Source organism: Scyliorhinus torazame, chromosome 7, assembly GCF_047496885.1.
Source record: "Scyliorhinus torazame isolate Kashiwa2021f chromosome 7, sScyTor2.1, whole genome shotgun sequence".
Classification (NCBI taxonomy): Eukaryota; Metazoa; Chordata; class Chondrichthyes; order Carcharhiniformes; family Scyliorhinidae; genus Scyliorhinus; species Scyliorhinus torazame.
In genome coordinates, this window is record NC_092713.1 from 26,924,203 (window position 1) to 26,943,773 (window position 19,571).

Below are 19,571 nucleotides of genomic sequence, written 5' to 3' on the forward strand. Positions count from 1 at the left end.
TACACTAACAGCAAGCCTCCTGTCTCTGGACCTGAACTGGGTCCGGAGGTGGAGGCTTGCCGCTTTTATACAGAAGCCTGAGGGGAGGAGCCACAGGCGGAGCCAGCCTGGACAAGCCCAGGCATGGACAATACAGTACAATGCATATAATACAATAACATGGTCTACCACAATAACCATCGGCAGTATTAACCCTAACTCCAACGCTAACTCTTATCCCAATCCTAGCTCTTACCCTGCAGACTTCAAGCCAACTGTAGAGAAGACTCGATACTGCGCAATCTTACCCAAACTTGAAACCAACCTTCAATATATTTGCAGGAATTGGGAAGGTTCAGCACAAGAAAAGTTAATGTATTTCTGGAAGAATTAATATGAACAACCAGGGAAATTTAAATTTGATTTCTATTTGATAAATGAGAGGCTCATTAATTTGTGCTCTTGTGATATTTTAATGCGGTCTATCTAAAATATGTCCTTTGGGGGATTTGAAAAACAAAAGTCATCACTATTCTTTGTATTTTCTGAATAGACCACAAATGTAACTTGTTTTTAAAATGATAGTTATTCAGTGAAAAATGCCCCATAATTTGCTAATATGGGGGGGGGGGGGAGGGAGGGAGATTTCAATAGGAAATCACCTGACTAATGGCAGGTCGCATCCTGCCGCAGAGAAACACATCGCGGGGAGGCCAGAGAATCTTGCCCAAGACTTTCTCTCCACAGTTGTGACCAGACCTGCTGAGTTTACCCAGTATTTTCTGCTTTCGTTTTAAACTGGTGATCTAGTTTAAAGAAGGACTTTTCAAACTCCCAAATCTTCCTGTGTAAGTCGAGAATTCCTTTCAAGTTGAATACTTCACAGGAAATCTTTTGATCATGTATAATTCCCGCTTCAAGATCTTCTTTTGCCAGGAGGCTCATCCAGAGTTTTCTTAATGTTAATAAAGAACAAAGAAAATTACAGCACAGGAACAGGTCTTGTATTCATCAAGACACCCCTTAAAGGTCACTATCGTATCTGCATCCACCACCTCCCCCAGCAGCGAGTTTCAGGCTCCCACCACCCTCTGTGTAAAAAACCTGCCTCATACATTTCCTTTAAATCTTGCCCTTCACACCTTAAAACTATGTCCCCTAATAATTGACTCTTCCACCCTGGGAAAAAGCTTCTGACTGTCCACTCTATCCATGCCTCTCATAATCTTGCAGACTTCTCTCTGGTCACCCCCTCAACCTCCGTCATTCCAATGAGAACAAGCCAAATTTTTCCAACCTCTCCTCATAGCTAATGCCTTCCATCTCAGGCAACATCCTGGTAAATCTTTTCTGGACCCCCTCCAAAGCCTCCACATCCTTCTGGTAGTGTGGCGACCAGAATTGAACACTATACTCCAAGTGTGACCTAATTAAGGTTCTATAAGGCTGCAACTTAACTTGCCAATTTTTAAATTCAATGCCCCGGCCAATGAAGGCAAGCATGCCGTATGCCTTCTTGATTATCTTCTCCACCTGTGTTGACACTTTCAGTGATCTGTGGACTGTACACCCAGATCCCTTTGCCTGTCAATACTCTTAAGGGTTCTGCCATTTAATGTATATTTCCCACCTGCATTGGACCTTCCAAAATGCATTACCTCACATTTGTCCGGATTAAACTCCATCTGCCATCCCTCCACCCAAGTCTCCAAACAATCTAAATCCTTCTGTATCCTCTGACGGTCCTCATCACTATCCGCAATTCCACCAACCTTTGTGTCGTCCGCAAACTTACTAATCAAACCAGTTACATTTTCCTCCAAATCATTTATATATACTACAAACAGCAAAGGTCCCAGCACTGATCCCCGGGAAACGCCACTAGTCACAACCCTCCAATCAGAAATGCACCGCTCCACTGCTACCCTCTGTCTTCTATGCCCGAGCCAGTTCTGCATCCATCTTGCCAGCTCACTTGTGATCCCGTGCATCTTCACCTTCTGTACAAGTCTGCCATGAGCGACCTTGTTTAAGGCCTTACTGAAGTCCATGTAGACAACATCTGCTACGCTACCCTCATCAATCATCTTCGTCACTTCCTCGAAAATCTCGATCAAGTTAGTGAGACACAACCTCCCCTTCACAAAACCATGTTGCCTCTCGCTAATATGTCCACTTATTTCCGAATGGGAGTAAATCCTGTCTCGAAGAATCCTCTCCAATAATTTCTCTACCACTGACATAAGGCTCACCAGCCTGTAATTACCTGGATTATAATTGCTGCCCTTCTTAAACAAAGGAACAACTTTGGCTATTCTCCAATCCTCTGGGACCTCCCCTGTAGCCAGTGAGGATACAAAGATTTATTTTAAGACCCCAGTAATTTTGTCCCTTGCCTCCCTCAGTATTCTGGCGTATATCCAATCAGACCCTGGGTACTTGTCTACCTTATTGTTTTTCAAGACCCCCAATACCTCCTTTTTGATCACAACATGACCCAAACATCCTTCCCCAGACTCATCATCTACCAAGCCCTTCTCTTTGCCGAATACTGACGCAAAGTACTCAGTGTTGGGTGGGGTTACTGGGTTATGGGGATAGGGTGGAGGTGTTGACCTTGGGTAGGGTGCTCTTTCCAAGAGCCGGTGCAGACTCGATGGGCCAAATGGCCTCCTTCTGCACTGTAAATTCTATGATAATCTATGATATGATTTAAAACCTCACCCATTTCCTCTGGCTCCACTCATTGATTCCCTCACCTGTCCTTGAGTGGGCCAACCCTCTCCCTGGCTACCCTCTTGCTCTTTATATATGTATAAAAAGCCTTGGGATTTTCCTTAATCCTGTTGGCTAATGACTTAAAGTGACCACTTTTAGTCCTCCTGACTCCGTGCTTAAGTTTCTTTCTACTATCCTTGTATTCCACACTTGCTTCATGTGTTCCCAGCCTCCTTGACAAATGCCTCCTTTTTCATTTTGACTAGGCTCACAATATCTCTCGTCATCCAAGGTTCCGGAAATTTGTGATACTTTTCCTTCATCCTTACAGGAAAGTGCTGGTTCTGAATCCCTATAAACTGATATTTGAAAGCCTCCCACATATTAAATGTTGATTTGCCCTCAAACATGTGCCCCCAATCTAGATTTTTCAGTTCCTGCCTAATATTGTTGTAATTAACCTTCTCCCAATTTAACGCCTTCATCTGAGGACTACACTTATCTTTATCAATCAGTACCTTAAAGCTTATTGAATTGTGATCACTGTTCCCGAATTGCTCCCCTACTGAAGTGTTGACCTCCTGGCCGTGCTCATTTCCCAATACTAGGTCCAGTATGGCCCCTTCCCTAGTTGGACTATCTACATACTGTTTCAAGAAGCCCTATTGGATGCTCCTTACAAACTCTGCCCCATCTACATCCCTAGTGTGAGTCCTAGTCGATATAAGCGAAGTTAAAATCACCCATCACACCGTGCCAAAATCTGCCTACATATCTGTTCCTTTATCTCCTGCTGGCTGTTGGGAGGCCTGTAGTAAACCCCCAACATTGTGACGACACCCTTCCTATTCCTGAGCTCTACCCATATTGCCTCGCTGTCTGAGCGCTCCGAGGTGTCCTCCCGCACGGGAGACTTTATTGTTTAGCAAGTATCTATTCGATACAAAAAATCTGCTGAGGAATGATAAAACTCACCCAGAGAGGAACTAATCTGTATGTCAATCGAACCTGAACTCTCACATTCGTAATAAGAAGCCAACACCATGACCATCCTGGCTTCACCAAGGTACAAAGATTGAATTCATATGTTTGAACCAATCTTAATTGGAAACTGCATTTGTCTCTTTCTGCTTTTACCCCACAGGCTAGAGGGATGTTTACAGTGTCCGAGTTCAAATGGTTGACAGATCCTCAGACAGCCTACCGCATATTGAAGCCATGGTGGGACGTTTTCAGCCATTACATCTGCATGGTGATGCTCTTGATTTCTCTGCTGGGCGGAACGCTCCAGATTGCTCAGAATAAAATGCTGTGCCTTCCTTGCAAGATGTTTGTCAACAACCACTGCCTGCCCCCCTGGGAGAGTGCTAGTACACCAGCAAATAATACCCCTCTAAGTGGGATAAAGAACCTTCTGGACCGGCAGCAGTACTCATATATCGATGCCGTGTGCTATGAGAAGCAGCTTCATTGGTTTTCCAAGTACTTCCCCTATCTCGTGCTCTGGCAGACACTGCTTTTTTTGATCTGCAGCAACTTTTGGTTCAAGTACCCCAGCACCAGCTCGAGGCTCGAGCACTTCATCACCATTCTCCACAAGTGCTTCGACTCGCCCTGGACAACCCGAGCATTGTCTGAGGCAGTTGAAATTAGCGGCGAGAAGCAGTCTTACCACAAAGCCAAGATCGTTTCCAAACTATCTTTCACCACCATAAGCTTTGAGGCAGGCACCAAGTTATCCGGCAGCAGAGTGGAGCCCAATTTTACCGACGCCACCGAAAGAACGATCCTGGATCGAAAGGAAGGTGAGCAAGCAAAAGCTATTTTTGAAAAAGTGAAGAAATTCAAAGCACATGTTGAAGAAAAGGACATTATCTACAAGTTGTATATGAGACAGATTATTATCAAAGTCATTCTATTTGTTTTAATTATTTCATATATTCCCTATTATATTATTGAGATGGATTTTGATATCATTTGCACGGTTGACATACAGATATTTACAGGATATCAGGAGTACCAATGTGTCCATTCCTTGTCAACTATATTCAAACTCTTAGCTTCTTTTTATACAATGCTGGTTGTGATACATGGGTTTCTCAGTGTCTACAGTCTATACTGGATGCTCAGACGCTCATTGAAGAAATATTCTTTCGAAACTGTTCGCGAGGAAAGCAGCTACAGGGACATCCCAGATATTATAAATGACTTTGCCTTCATTCTTCACTTATCGGACCAGTATGACCCACTCTATTCAAAGCGATTCTCTGTCTTCCTCTCTGAGGTGAGTGAAAACAAACTGAGGCAGATTAACCTTAATCTGGAGTGGACGGCAGAAAGATTAAGGTATAAACTGCAGAAGACCCCTCAGGACAAGACGGAGTTGTCACTGTTCATGTTAAGCGGACTCCCAGATGCTGTCTTTGAACTGAAAGAACTTGAAGTGCTGAAACTGGAGCTCATAACTGAAGCAAAATTCCAAACAGCAATGTCTCAGCTTACCAACCTTAAGGAGTTGCACCTCTACCACACACCAACCACTGTGGATCAGCAGGCACTGAATTGCTTATCTGAAAACCTGCAAGTATTACACATCAAGTTCACTGACATGGATAAAGCTCCACGTTGGATTTTTAATCTAAAGAATCTGACAGAGCTTCATTTAACTGGCAACTTAAAAATGGAAAAGAATCACTTTGTGTTCTTAAATGGACTTGAGAACCTGAAGAATTTAAAAATGCTATACATGAAAAATAGTCTTCCCCACATTCCAGCAGTGGTGACTGGCTCTGGGCTCCTATTAAACAAATTGTCTATTGATAATGAGGGTACCAAACTAACTGTGTTCAATACATTGAAGAATATGATAAATCTCACGAACCTTGAACTCCTTAACTGTGACCTAGAGCGGATTCCGCATTCCATTTTTAGCTTGTACAATCTACGTGAAATTGATCTAAGAGGCAATAGGCTAAAGACCATAGAAGAAATTATTAGTTTCCAGCATCTGAAATGGCTTTCTTGCCTTAAGCTTTGGTACAATGCTATTGCATACATACCAGTGCAAATTGGAACACTATCGAATCTGGAGCAGCTATACCTTAACAATAACAGAATTGAAACCGTACCACCACAACTTTTTCTGTGTCGCAAGTTACGATATTTGGACTTCAGCAGTAATCACTTGACTACTTTTGGCAATGAGATCAGTGAGCTGAAACACCTTCAATATCTTAATGTATCCAACAACAATGTAAGTGAAACCGCCAATAGCTATTGTCAAAGGAACTGTATTATGTAATTGCAATTGTGTAAGTTAATTTCTCTAAAGACATTGAGTTTCTGTCCTCTGCATGATGTATAGTTAGCCGAGTCCACAGATATCATAGACTCCCTTCAGGGCAGAAGGAGGCCATTCGGCCCATCAAGTCTGCACCGACCCTACGAAAGAGCACTCAATAATAATCTTTTTTATAATAATCTTTATTAGTGTCACAAGTAGGCTTACATTAACACTGCAATGAAATTACTGTGACAATCCTCTCGTTGCCACACTCTGCCGCCTGTTCGGGTACACTGAACGAGAATTCAAAATGTCCAATCCACCTAACAAGCACGTCTGCCGGAACTTGTGGGAGGAAACCAGAGCACCCGGAGGAAACCCACGCAGACACGGGAAGAACGTGCAGACTCCACACCGACAGTCACCCAAGGCCGGAATTGTGAGGCAGCAGTTCTAACCACTGTGCCACCATGCCACTCGTTCAACCATGTAATTCACCTTCCATTGTATTATTCCTATCATTCCTTTACTGGAAGCTGACTGATTTCTTCACTGCTGCTAAGAGAAGTGTTATGACCCCAGCTGATGTTATTACTGGGCAAGTCAGATTCCAGAATGGAGGCTGGCTGATGGATCATTATTTTTTTTTAATTTTAAACCGTGGAGTGTATTTACTCAATAGGTTCACAGGAGCCTGCTGTTTACCTCTACAGAAAAAGATAAAACATTTATTAAACAAGAAACATGAATTACTTTAGACTAAGAAACAAAAAATTGAAAACATTTCAACATAGACACCAAAAGGAAATTATTCAAACTCACGCTCTCTGTTTATCCCACAATGCATTTACAGATATAACACTTCAGTGTTCGCCGGTAGTCCCTGCCTGCTGGTTCCGCCCAGTAGGCGGAGTATAAATATGCGTGTCCTCCATTCAGCAGCCATTTCGCCAGCTGCTGTGGGAGGCCACACATCTTAGAGCAATAAAGCCTCAGTTGTATCCACCTCTAGTCTTTGTTCAATTGATCGTGCGTCACTCTCTGTTTATCCCACAATGCATTTACAGATATAACACTTCAGTGAAGGTACCACTATGTTCAAAACAAGGGCAGAGCTGGTGTAAAATACCTAAATTACTAACTTCCTGGTAATCCATCTCTTCACTTCGAGGGTTGTAAAACCTAATTTAAAATGCTTGGAGACTTCCTGGCTCCATCTCAAAGAAAACCTCCAAAATGAAACCAAACCAGGTTTCACCTTTCTTAACACACAAATAAAACAATTTAAATTGAACTTAAAGCTATATCTTGTTCCCAAAACCTACAAATGCAGATATAACTTACGTAAAACTATATCTAGTTCCGAACAGCAGCCCGTGTTAGATATGCTCAGTGGTAGGAGTGTGTGTTCAAGCCCCATTCCAGGCTGATAGCTTAGTACAGTACAGAGGGAGTGCTTATTTGGAGGTACTATTCTTCAGGTGAAATGTTAAACACAAGTCTTCCCTCTCAGGTGGATCAAAAAGATCCCTTGGAGCAACTTGAAAGGAGTTTTCACTAATATCCCAGCCAATATTTTCCCATCAATAGCAGTATAGTAGATTATCTGGGGATTATCAAATTGCTGTTTGTGGGAGCTTGCTGTGCACCTATTGGCTGTCCAATTTCTAATTCTGATTACACTTGGAAAAAATACTTCATTAGCTGTGGCGCACTTTGCCAATAAAAGAAATACATAAATAAAAGGCTTTCAATTTTTCTGATGACTGAGACACAAGACTGTGGAATCAGGTTCTACTGCAGCACGTCTGGGGACTGACCTTTGCTCTATTCCCACTCTGTTGTGGTGGCCATTACTTAAAATGCAGATCAGCTTTCTATAAAATACAGCGATGGAACTGGTTAGAGTGTACTGGGCAAATTCAATCAGTGACCTGCCCGCGGAGTTCAGCCTGGTACCCAAATCCCTTCACGCCCTCACCACTGCCCACCTCTGTAACCTCCCCCTGCCTTACGGCTCTCTGATAACTCTACACTCCTCCTGCTCCAGTCTCTTGCTCATCTCTCTTGATCCACCATTGGCAGCTGTGCCTTCAGCCCTCTAGGCCCTTTGTTCTGGAATTCTCTCCGAGCCTCTCTGCTGCTCCACCTCCTCGCACCCTCAAAACCCACACCTGTACCTGATGTTTCAGTTACTGCCTCCTCATGTCTCCATCCTTGGCTTGGTGATGATTTTTGCCCCCGGTAATTTTGTGAAACAACTTGCGGCATTTTGTACAACTCTGTCCCCTAGCGACCAACGTCACCCCCTCCCTGGCAACTGTCTGATATTGAATCGGTCAGTTTGCAAACTTGGTGGCGCATTTGACTCCAATACGAGCTTCTCACCTCATATTCACTAAGACCACCTAATTCCTCTCATGAACATCACCTAACTTCGCTGCTTCTCGGATCATCAGTTGTTGAAACCCCCGTCCATGCTATTTTTACCTCTGGATTCAAATGTTCCAATGCATTCCTGACTGGTCTCCCACATTCCACTGTCAGTAAAACTGAGGTCATCCATATCTCTGCAGCCACTAAGTCCCATTCACCTTGAATTTAAAATTCTCATCCCTTGTTTGGCAAATGTATCCATGACCTTACCCCTCTCTGCCACTATAATCTAGTCCATCCCCACCACCCTCCGTGCCCCTTTAATTCTGGCCTCTTGAGCATCTCTGATTTTAATTACTCCGCCATTGCTGGCCACCCCTTCCACTGCCTAGTCCCTCAGATCTGGAATTCTCTCCCTAAAACCTCTCTCCTTCTCTATCTCACTGGGCTGAATTCCCCGTCTCCCTAGCTGTGTGATTCCCGGCTATGTGCCGGTCGCTGGTGGCGGGCGGGATTCTATCCAACCCCATTGAGACCCACCCCATGCAGCCGCGAAATCCACTGCCGGGGGTGCCCTGCCGGCGGGAAAAGTGAATCCCGACGATTGGAAAATTCCAGCCATTTTCTCCTTTAAGACACTTCTTGAACCTACCCTATTGACCAAGCTTTTCTTCATCTCTCCTAATATGTGGCTCAGTGTCATATTTTGTTTTATACAGACATAGAATTATAGAACAGTTACAGAAGAAGACCATTCGTTCTGTCATGTCTGTGCTATCTCCCTCAAAGAGCAACTCACCCAGTCCCCCATTTCACCACCATTTCCCATTACTGTGCACATTTCTCCTTTTCAGATAATAACACATCTCCCGCTTGTATGCCTCGATTGAACCTGCCTCCATCACACTCTCAAGCAGTGCCTTCCAGATCCTGACTACTCCCTGCATGAAAGTGCTTTTCCTCATCTCACCTATCACCCCTTTTGCCAATTACCTTAAATCTGTGCCATCCTGTTCTCGAGCCCCTACCAATGGGAATGTTTTCTCCCTCACTGCTCAGCCCTGAACCCTCATTGTTTTGAATAACTCTGTCAAACCCCCTCTTCACCTTCCTCCCTTCCGAGCAGAACAGTTCCAACTTCTCCAATCTGTCCACGTAACTGAAATTCCTCACCCCCGTTTCTGCACCCTCTCGAAAGCCTTTGCATCCCTCTTGAAGTGGGCTGCCTGGAACTGGACACTGAGATCGAATCAGGATACTGTACAATTCTATCATAGCTTCCGAGCTTTCATAGTGCTCCTTTGGAACACATTGAGATGTTTTATTCTGTTAAAGGCACACTGTAAATATATGGGGTGGGATTCTCCAATAATGGGGCTATGTCCCCACTCCAGCATCAAAATGTGGGCATTTCACTCTGGACTATCCTGAAGAAAGTCCAGAGTGATTCTCCCACCTGCAGGGGGCTAGCAGGACCCTGGTGTACTCCTCGCAGCTCTGGCTGCCGATACGGGGCCCTGCATTTATGGTCGGAGGTCCGCGCATGCGCACGGAGACCGCCGCCCCGTGCGACATGGCGGACTCACAGCGCGGACCGGCCCCGAAAATATAGGCCCCCCCCCCCCCCCCGGGATCGCGTGCACCCGTGGATCGGTAGCCCCCCCGATCGCTAGCCTGGCCGTCTGTGAGGCCCTCCCCCGGTGAAGGGTCCCCCTGCCCCCCACCAGGGCGGCCGCAGACTGACTCCGCAGCCGCCTCCGGCCGTTCCCGAAAGGCAAAACGTGGTTAGAAACACGCCATCGGGAAATCGGCCCGTTTCCGTCGGAGAATCGCTGTGGGGGGCCCTGTCAATGGCCCTCTACCCCGCCGCGTAGAACGCGCACGAGCGATCCGCGGCAATTCTCCGGGGACCAGAGAATCGCGGGAGTAGCGTCGGACCGGATTCCGGGCTTGACACCCATTCGCTGCCCCCGCGCCGATTGCGATTTCAGTGCGGAGGCTCTGAAAATCCCGCCCATGATGTTATTGTTGCTCCCACACCATTCATCCTGTCTCGTTGAGATTGACATTCTAGTATCAATATGTGGCCAGTTTTGGGAGGGCATCCTGAAATGGCTGGAATAGGAGACACAATGCAAAAAAACCCAGTTCATATGTCATCTCATGTGGAATGACCATTTAGGAATCCTAGCCGACAAGAGCACACCCTTTCATGAGCAAGAATTAACCGTTTCCCAACGAGTCCCAATTTCCTTATGGCGTCACATTGTTGATTTAAAGCCATAGGCATTTCCTGTCTGCAGATAAACATTGACCCCGACTTGGCAACCTTTCCCTATGACTGGGATGGCGTAAATGATTCACATCGGAGACGGCTGGTTTATTTAAGAAGCCTCACCGCGGCAAAGACTTTTCTTCATTGCAACGGGCTGGTAAATACAGCAGAGCCTGAATCTCCACCCAGTACATGAGCCAGAAAGAGATTGTGTCAGATTGCCAACAGAGCAGCACGACAATTAGAAATGACTGTTGCTTAAACTTTGACTTTCATTATTGTTTCCTTGTATTGTTGTCACTGTGTGTTTTTGTTATCAAACGCCTCGGGTTATTCCTTCTGGACCTTTCTCTCTTTTTTGTACACCGCAGCGCCTCAGACTCCTCCCGTCTGTCCTTGGCGCATCACACGGGCAGCAGGCAGACAGGGTGGCACCAGACCACCTGGGAGACCCAAGCAGAAGCTGGGCCAGCCGGGGGGGGGGGGGGGGGGGGGGGGGGGGGGGGTTGGGGGGCGGGTGTAGGGGTAGGATGGGATGTCCGTGTCCCGGCCCCCCACACCCCCCAGTCGGTGAACCTGGAGGTATTCAGAGCATCCAGTGCGCATTGGCCCTGGCACACACGTTGTGCGGCCTCCCCTGCCTGCCCGGGCCCCATGTCCTGCCCATCATCTCCCTCCTCCGTATCCTCTTCATTGGACGAGGACTAATGTTCATCTTCCTCCTCCAGCACTTCGCCCCTCTGCTCCACGATGTTATGGAGGACACAACATACCACCACGATTGCATTGAGATATTACATAGAACATACAGTACAGAAGGAGGCCATTCGGCCCATCGAGTCTGCACCGACCCACTTTAAGCCCTCACTTCCACCCTATCCCCGTAACCCAATAACCCCACCTAAACTTTTTGGACACGAAGGGCAATTTATCATGGCCAATCACCTAACCTGCACGTCTTTGGACTGTGATAGGAAACCGGAGCACCCGGAGCAAACCCACAAAGACACGGGGAGAACGTGCAGACTCCACACAGACAGTGACCCAGCAGGGAATCGAACCTGGGACCCTGGCACTGTGAAGCCACAGTGCTAACCACTGTGCTACCGTGCTGCCCTAAATGTGCTGTCCAACGATGTCGGAGATCCTCCCAGCCTCTACTGGAGGGCCCCCCCCAGAGCAGTGCAGGCACCTTCAGGACTCCGAAGCACCGCTCGATCATGCCCCTGTTTTCTGATGGCAGTCATTGTAGCGATCTCCGCGTTGCTCTGTGGCCTGCGGATAGGCATCATCAGCCACAGCCGCAGTAGATAACTTCTGTCACCCAGGAGCCAATCCCTATTGTCTTCAGGGGGTGAATGGCCAACATATTAGCATGGGTGTGCCCCCATGCCCAACCAGGTCCAAAGGCGGTACATGGTGGCCCCAATTGGCACCGTGTAAAGGTAATCTAGAGAGTCCATCAGCATTCCCATGGCGATTCGATTGACTATATTTTATCGTATATAAATGTGCTGACAGCAGCAAAGCCCATCTCTGCATCTGGCTCACTCCTAGAGGTAGAATACAGGTGTGAGGCCCAAGTATCATGGTCAGTTTAGCTCAGTGGGCTGGTTTGTAGATGCAGGAGAAGGCCAGTAGCACAGGTTCAATCCCTATACCAGCTGAGATTATTCGTGAAGGCCTACCTTTTCCCTCACCTGAGGTGCGCTGATCCTCAGGTTAAACCACCACCAGTCAGCTCGCACTCTCAAAGAGAAAAGCAGCCTATGGTCATCTGGGACTATAGCAACTTTACATTTAATTTAGATTCCTTCAATGGCTACAACCAATATTTGGCACTCCTACATCGCCAGCTTTGGTGTAGCGGATTTTTGGCTTCTTAATCCATTGTGGATCTGCACACGGATCAACAGTTTTTCTATGTTTTGTGTCTTCTCCTGGTGTCTGCCAGCATGGTTCCGACTTCCCCGTCGCCAGTTTTCTTTGTGGTATTTTTAAAGGATAGGCTTGCAGACCATGTAGGTACAAACAACAAGAGCTTTATTGGAAAGGTGTTTACTCTGCAGGCTGCTGGGTCGACAATTTGCCCATGCAAAAGGCCAATGACATCATCAATATGTCACGTGATCAAACTCTTAAAATGACCTTGCTCCAATGAGGAACAAATATGAATAAACAACGCTTTCCTCCCCCTTTACATCAATGAAACACAATATAATGTTAACAATCAAAATCTGAACTTCCGGTTGCGGCGATGCATCGCTAAGCCGCACGTTTCGGCACCTCCCATTTCAACTGACTTTTGGGCTCTTATCGGGAGCCCCAACGGGAACTTTTGTTAGCCAAACCCACTGTGAGGTGACATAGGAAGCAGTCCCCCCGGAGGTGGATGGAAAGGAGCGGCAGTAGCGGCCAGATTACGGAGGATCCTTTGGAGCAGCGGCAGAGAAGAGAAGGGAGAAGCAAGGTGGTGGCCGAGGGAGCCCAGATGGTATGGGGCCTGAAACAGCAGGAGTTCCTCCGACGATGTGTGGAGGAGCTCAAGAAAGAGATGCTGGCACCGATGTTACTGGCAATCGAGGGACTAAAGGAAACACAAAATGTCCAGGCGATGGAGCTCCGTGGAGTGAAGGCAAAGGCAGCTGAGAACGAAGATGAGATACAGGGCCTGGTGGTAAAAACGGAGACGCACGAGGCACTACATAAGAGGTGCATAGGAAGGCTGGAAGCCCTGGAGAACAGCTCGAGGAGGAAGAACCTACGGATTTTAGGTCTCCCCGAAGGAACAGAGGGAGCTGATGCTGGGGCTTATGTGAGTACGATGCTCCATACTCTAATGGGAGCTGAGGCCCCAACGGGCCCCCTGGAAGTGGAGGGAGCGTACCGGGTCCTTGCGAGAAGACCAAAGGCAGGGGAAACACCAAGAGCAATGGTGGTGAAGTTCCATCGCTACAGGGACAGAGAGATGGTCCTGAGCTGGGCTAAGAAAACACGGAGTAGCAAGTGGGAGAACGCGGTGATACGCGTGTATCAAGACTGGAGTGTGGAGGTGGCGAGAAGGAGGGCGAGTTTCAACTGGGCCAAGGCGGTGCTCCCTAGGAAGAAAGTCAAATTTGGGATGCTGCAGCCTGCGAGACTGTGGGTCACGCATCAGGGCAAACACCACTACTCCGAGACGGCGGAGGAGGCATGGACATTTATTCAGGATGAGAAATTGGACTAGACTTGAGAAATTGATGTCCGGAGGGAGGTAGCGAGGTGGTGGCACGGAAATGTAAAGTGGGGAGAGGGGAGGGCTACTGTATAATAATGTTGGACGGGGAATATTTCTCCCCCCGATGGGGGGGACACGAAGAAATGTGGGCACCGGTGGAAAAGGGGACAGGGAAGGGGAATGAGGGAACTGCGCCATTAGGGGCGGGGCTGAGAGGAAAGCGCGGGTATTTTCCCGAGCTATGAAAATTACAGCGGGAAAAGGGGCGCAGGAAGGAAGGGAGCCTCACACACAGGGAGGTCAAAGAATGAACGGGGGAAGCCGAGGTCAGCCAGAGTTAGCTGACTTCCGGAAGCAATATGGGGGGAGTAATCAAGCTAGAGGGGGATCTAGCGGGGGGCCTGGGGGGGGGGGGGGGGGGGGGGGGGGATTAACTGGGTTGCTGCTGCTGAGCGTAAGGGGGAGCTGATACGAGACGAGGTGGTCGGGACGGGAGGGCGCCGTCTGGGGGACAGGCGGGTGCGTGAGACCTGGGTGAGGAGATGGCTTAAAAAAGGGGATGGCTAGTCGACGAGGGGGGGGATAAATGGCCCCCCAATTCGGCTGATCACGTGGAATGTGAGAGGTCTAAATGGGCCGATTAAGAGGGCAAGGGTGTTTGCGCACTTAAAGAGACTGAAGGCGGACGTAGTTATGCTCCAGGAGACGCACCTGAAGGTGGCGGATCAGGTTAGACTAAGGAAAGGATGGGTGGGACAGGTATTCCACTCAGGGTTGGACGCGAAAAACAGGGGTGGCAAAACTGGTGGGGAAACGTGTATCGTTCGAGGCTAAGACCATAGTGGTGGATAGTGGGAGCAGATATGTGATGGTGAGTGGCAGATTGCAGGGTGAGGCGGTTGTGCTGGTGAACGTATATGCCCGAACTGGGATGTTGCGGGATTCATGAAGCGAATGCTGGGACGTATCCCGGACCTGGAAGTGGGAAACTTGTTAATGGGGGGGACTTCAACACAGTGCTAGACCCAGGGCTGGACCGGTCCAGATCCAGGACCGGGAGAAGGCCGGCAGTGGCCAAGGTGCTTAAGGGATTTATGGAACAAATGGGGGGAGTAGATCCATGGAGATTCGCTAGACCGATGGGTAAAGAGTTTTCGTTTTTCTCCCACGTCCATAAGGTATACTCCCGGATAGACTTTTTTGTTTTGGGAAGGGCACTGATCCCGAAGGTGGCAGGAATGGAGTACTCGGCTATAGCCGTGTCGGATCATGCCCCACATTAGGTGGATCTGGAACTGGGGGAGGAAAGGGAGAAGCGCCCACTCTGGCGATTGGACATGGGACTACTGGCGGACGAGGGGGTATGCGGAAGGGTGAGGGGATGTATCGAAAGATACCTGGAGGTCAATGACAATGGGGAGGTCCAGGTGGGGGTAGTATGGGAAGCGCTGAAGGCGGTGGTTAGAGGAGAGCTGATTTCCATCAGAGCCCACAAGGGGAAACAAGAGGGTTAAGAAAGAGAGAGATTAGTGGGGGAAATTTTGAGGGTGGATAAGAAGTATGCGGAGGCCCCAGACGAAGGGCTATACAGGGAGAGACGAAGATTACAGACGGAGTTTGACCTGCTGACCATGGGAAAGGCAGAGACACAGTGCAGGAAGGCACAGGGGATACAGTATGAATATGGGGAAAAGGTGAGCCGGCTGCTGGCCCAACAACTTCGGAAGAGGGGAGCGGCGAGAGAGATCGGAGGAGTTAGGGACGAAACGGGAAAGATGGAGCAGAGAGTAGGGAAAGTGAACGAGGTGTTCAAGACATTTTATGAGAGGCTGTACAAGTCCCAACCCCCGGAGGGGAAAGAAGGAATGATACACTTTTTGGATCAGCTAGAGTTCCCGAGGGTGGAGGGGCAGGAGGTGGCAGGTCTGGGGGCGCAGATTGAGGTGGATGAGGTGATCAAAGGAATAGGGAACATGCAAGCAGAGAAGGCCCCAGGACCAGACGGGTTCCCGGTGGAATTTTATAGGAAGTATATGGACCTGCTGGCCCCGCTCTTTGCGAGGACCTTTAATGAGGCTAAGGAAAGGGGGATATTACCCCCGACAATGTCGGAGGCGACGATATCGCTAATTCTGAAACGAGTTTGCACTGAGTGCTGAATTTGGTGCTTTTTGAGTGCGATAGTGAGAGTTTGGTGACCGAGGGAGTGCTGAATTTGGTGCTTTTTGAGTGCGATAGTGAGAGTTTGGTGACCGAGGGAGTGCTGAATTTGGTGCTTTTTGAGTGCGATAGTGAGAGTTTGGTGACCGAGGGAGTTAGGTGAGGAGGGAGTAAGCTACTGCTTTCATTTTGTTTCCGACATTTCCGCAAAGAGTGCGAAGAGAGCCAGGAGTTTACAGAAAGTGTAGCTGACTGGGAGCAGAGTCGGAGGGCGGAGATCTAGTTAGTCCACACAGCAGCTATATTCTGTAAGGTAAGAGGGGATGGAGGCTAGGCCAGTTACATGCTCCTCCTGTAGGATGTGGGTGGTGAGGGATACCACCGGTGTCCCCACTGACTATACCTGCAGGAAGTGCACCCAACTTCAGCTCCTCAAAGACCGTGTTAGGGAACTGGAGCTGAAGCTGGATGAACTTCGGATCATCCGGGAGGCAGAGGGGGTGATTGAGAAGAGTTACAGGGAGGTAACCACACCCAAGGTACAGGACAAGAATAGCTGGGTTACAGTCAGGGGGAAAAAAACAAACAGGCAGACAGGGCAGGGATCCCTCGTGGCCGTTCCCCTTCAAAACAAGTATACCGTTTTGGATGCTGTTGGGGGGGATGACCTACCGGGGGAAGGCCCTAGCGGTCAGGTCTCTGGCACGGAGTCTGGCTCTGGGGCTCAGAAGGGAAGGGGGGAGAATAGAAAAGCAATAGTTGTAGGAGATTCAATGGTTAGGGGAATAGATAGGAGATTCTGTGGTCGCGAGCGAGACTCCCGGAAGGTATGTTGCCTCCCGGGTGCCAGGGCCAGGGATGTCTCGGATCGTGTCTTCAGGATCCTTAAGGGGGAGGGGGAGCAGCCAGAAGTCGTGGTGCACATTGGTACCAACGACATAGGTAGGAAAAGGGGTGTGGAGGTAATAAACAAGTTTAGGGAGTTAGGCTGGAAGTTGAAAGCCAGGACAGACAGAGTTGTCATCTCTGGTTTGTTGCCGGTGCCACGTGATAGCGAGGCTAGGAATAGGGAGAGAGTGCAGTTGAACACGTGGCTGCAGGAATGGTGTAGGAGGGAGGGCTTCAGGTATTTGGATAATTGGAGCGCATTCTGGGGAAGGTGGGACCTGTACAAGCAGGACGGGTTGCATCTGAACCAGAGGGGCACCAATATCCTGGGAGGGAGGTTTGCTAGTACTCTTCGGGAGGGTTTAAACTAATTTGGCAGGGGAATGGGAACCGGATTTGTAGTCCAGCAACTAAGGTAGCCGATATTCAGGACGCCAAAGCTTGTAATGAGGCAGTGGGGAAGGGAACACTGACAAAGGAGAGTATTTGCAGGCACGGAGATGGGTTGAAGTGTGTATACTTCAACACAAGAAGCATCAGGAATAAGGTGGGTGAACTTAAGGCATGGATCGGTACTTGGGACTACGATGTGGTGGCCATCACGGAAACTTGGATAGAAGAGGGGCAGAAATGGTTGTTGGAGGTCCCTGGTTATAGATGTTTCAATAAGATTAGGGAGGGTGGTAAAAGAGGTGGGGGGGGTGGCATTATTAATTAGAGATAGTATAACAGCTGCAGAAAGGCATTTTGAGGAGTATCACCCTATTGAGGTAGTATGGGTTGAAGTCAGAAATAGGAAAGGAGCAGTCACCTTGTTAGGAGTTTTCTATAGGCCCCCCAATAGTAGCAGAGATGTGGAGGAACAGATTGGGAAACAGATTTTGGAAAGGTGCAGAAGTCATAGGGTAGTAGTCATGGGCGACTTTAACTTCCCAAATATTGAGTGGAAACTCTTTAGATCAAATAGTTTGGATGGGGTGGTGTTTGTGCAGTGTGTCCAGGAAGCTTTTCTAACACAGTATGTAGATTGTCCAACCAGAGGAGGGGCAATATTGGATTTAGTACTGGGTAATGAACCAGGGCAAGTGATAGATTTGTTAGTAGGGGAGCATTTTGGAGATAGTGACCACAATTCTGTGACTTTCACTTTAGTAATGGAGAGGGATAGGTGCGTGCAACAGGGCAAGGTTTACAATTGGGGGAAGGGTAAATACGATGTTGTCAGACAAGAATTGAAGTGCATAAGTTGGGAACATAGGCTGGCAGGGAAGGACACAAGTGAAATGTGGAACTTGTTCAAGGAACAGGTGCTACGTGTCCTTGATATGTATGTCCCTGTCAGGCAGGGAAGAGATGGTCGAGTGAGGGAACCATGGTTGACAAGAGAGGTTGAATGTCTTGTTAAGAGGAAAAAGGTGACTTATGTAAGGCTGAGGAAACAAGGTTCAGACAGGGCATTGGAGGGATACAAGATAGCCAGGAGGGAACTGAAGAAAGGGATTAGGAGAGCTAAGAGAGGGCATGAACAATCTTTGGCGGGTAGGATCAAGGAAAACCCCAAGGCCTTTTACACATATGTGAGAAATATGAGAATGACTAGAGCGAGGGTAGGTCCGATCAAGGACAGTAGCGGGAGATTGTGTATTGAGTCTGAAGAGATAGGAGAGGTCTTGAATGAGTACTTTTCTTCTGTATTTACAAATGAGAGGGGCGATATTGTTGGAGAGGACAGTGTGAAACAGTTTGGTAAGCTCAAGGAAATACTTGTTAGGAAGGAAGATGTGTTGGGCATTTTGAAAAACTTGAGGATAGACAAGTCCCCCAGGCCTGACGGGATATATCCAAGGATTCTATGGGAAGCAAGAGATGAAATTGCAGAGCCGTTGGCAATTATCTTTTCGTCCTCACTGTCAACAGGGGTGGTACCAGGGGATTGGAGAGTGGCGAATGTCGTGCCCCTGTTCAAAAAAGGAACTAGGGATAACCCTGGGAATTACAGGCCAGTTAGTCTTACTTCAGTGGTAGGCAAAGTAATGGAAAGGGTACTGAAGGATAGGATTTCTGAGCATCTGGAAAGACACTGCTTGATTAGGGATAGTCAGCACGGATTTGTGAGGGGTAGGTCTTGCCTTACAAATCTTATTGAATTCTTTGAGGAGGTGACCAAGCATGTGGATGAAGGTAAAGCAGTGGATGTAGTGTACATGGATTTTAGTAAGGCATTTGATAAAGTTCCCCATGGTAGGCTTCTGCACAAAGTAAGGAGGCATGGGATAGTGGGAAATTTGGCCAGTTGGATAACGAACTGGCTAACCGATAGAAGTCAGAGAGTGGTGGTGGATGGCAAATATTCAGCCCGGATCCCAGTTACCAGTGGTGTACCGCAGGGATCAGTTCTGGGTCCTCTGCTGTTTGTGATTTTCATTAATGACTTGGATGAGGGAGTTGAAGGGTGGGTCAGTAAATTTGCAGACGATACGAAGATTGGTGGAGTTGTGGATAGTAAGGAGGGCTGTTGTCGGCTGCAAAGAGACATAGATAGGATGCAGAGCTGGGCTGAGAAGTGGCAGATGGAGTTTAACCCTGAAAAGTGTGAGGTTGTCCATTTTGGAAGGACAAATATGAATGCGGAATACAGGGTTAACGGTAGAGTTCTTGGCATTGTGGAGGAGCAG

General features: G+C 48.0%; 1 protein-coding gene across 1 annotated transcript in view; it reads left to right on the plus strand.

Moving 5' to 3' along the window:
- Window positions 1-3,849: 3,849 nt before the first annotated feature.
- Window positions 3,850-19,571, plus strand: part of LOC140426101 (volume-regulated anion channel subunit LRRC8A-like) — a 32,647-nt gene continuing 16,925 nt past the window's right edge. The window contains exon 1 of the mRNA XM_072510457.1: window positions 3,850-5,950. Within this exon, the coding sequence (XP_072366558.1) occupies window positions 3,851-5,950 (2,100 nt within the window). The 5' untranslated portion in view covers window position 3,850. The remainder of the gene's footprint in view (window positions 5,951-19,571) is intronic.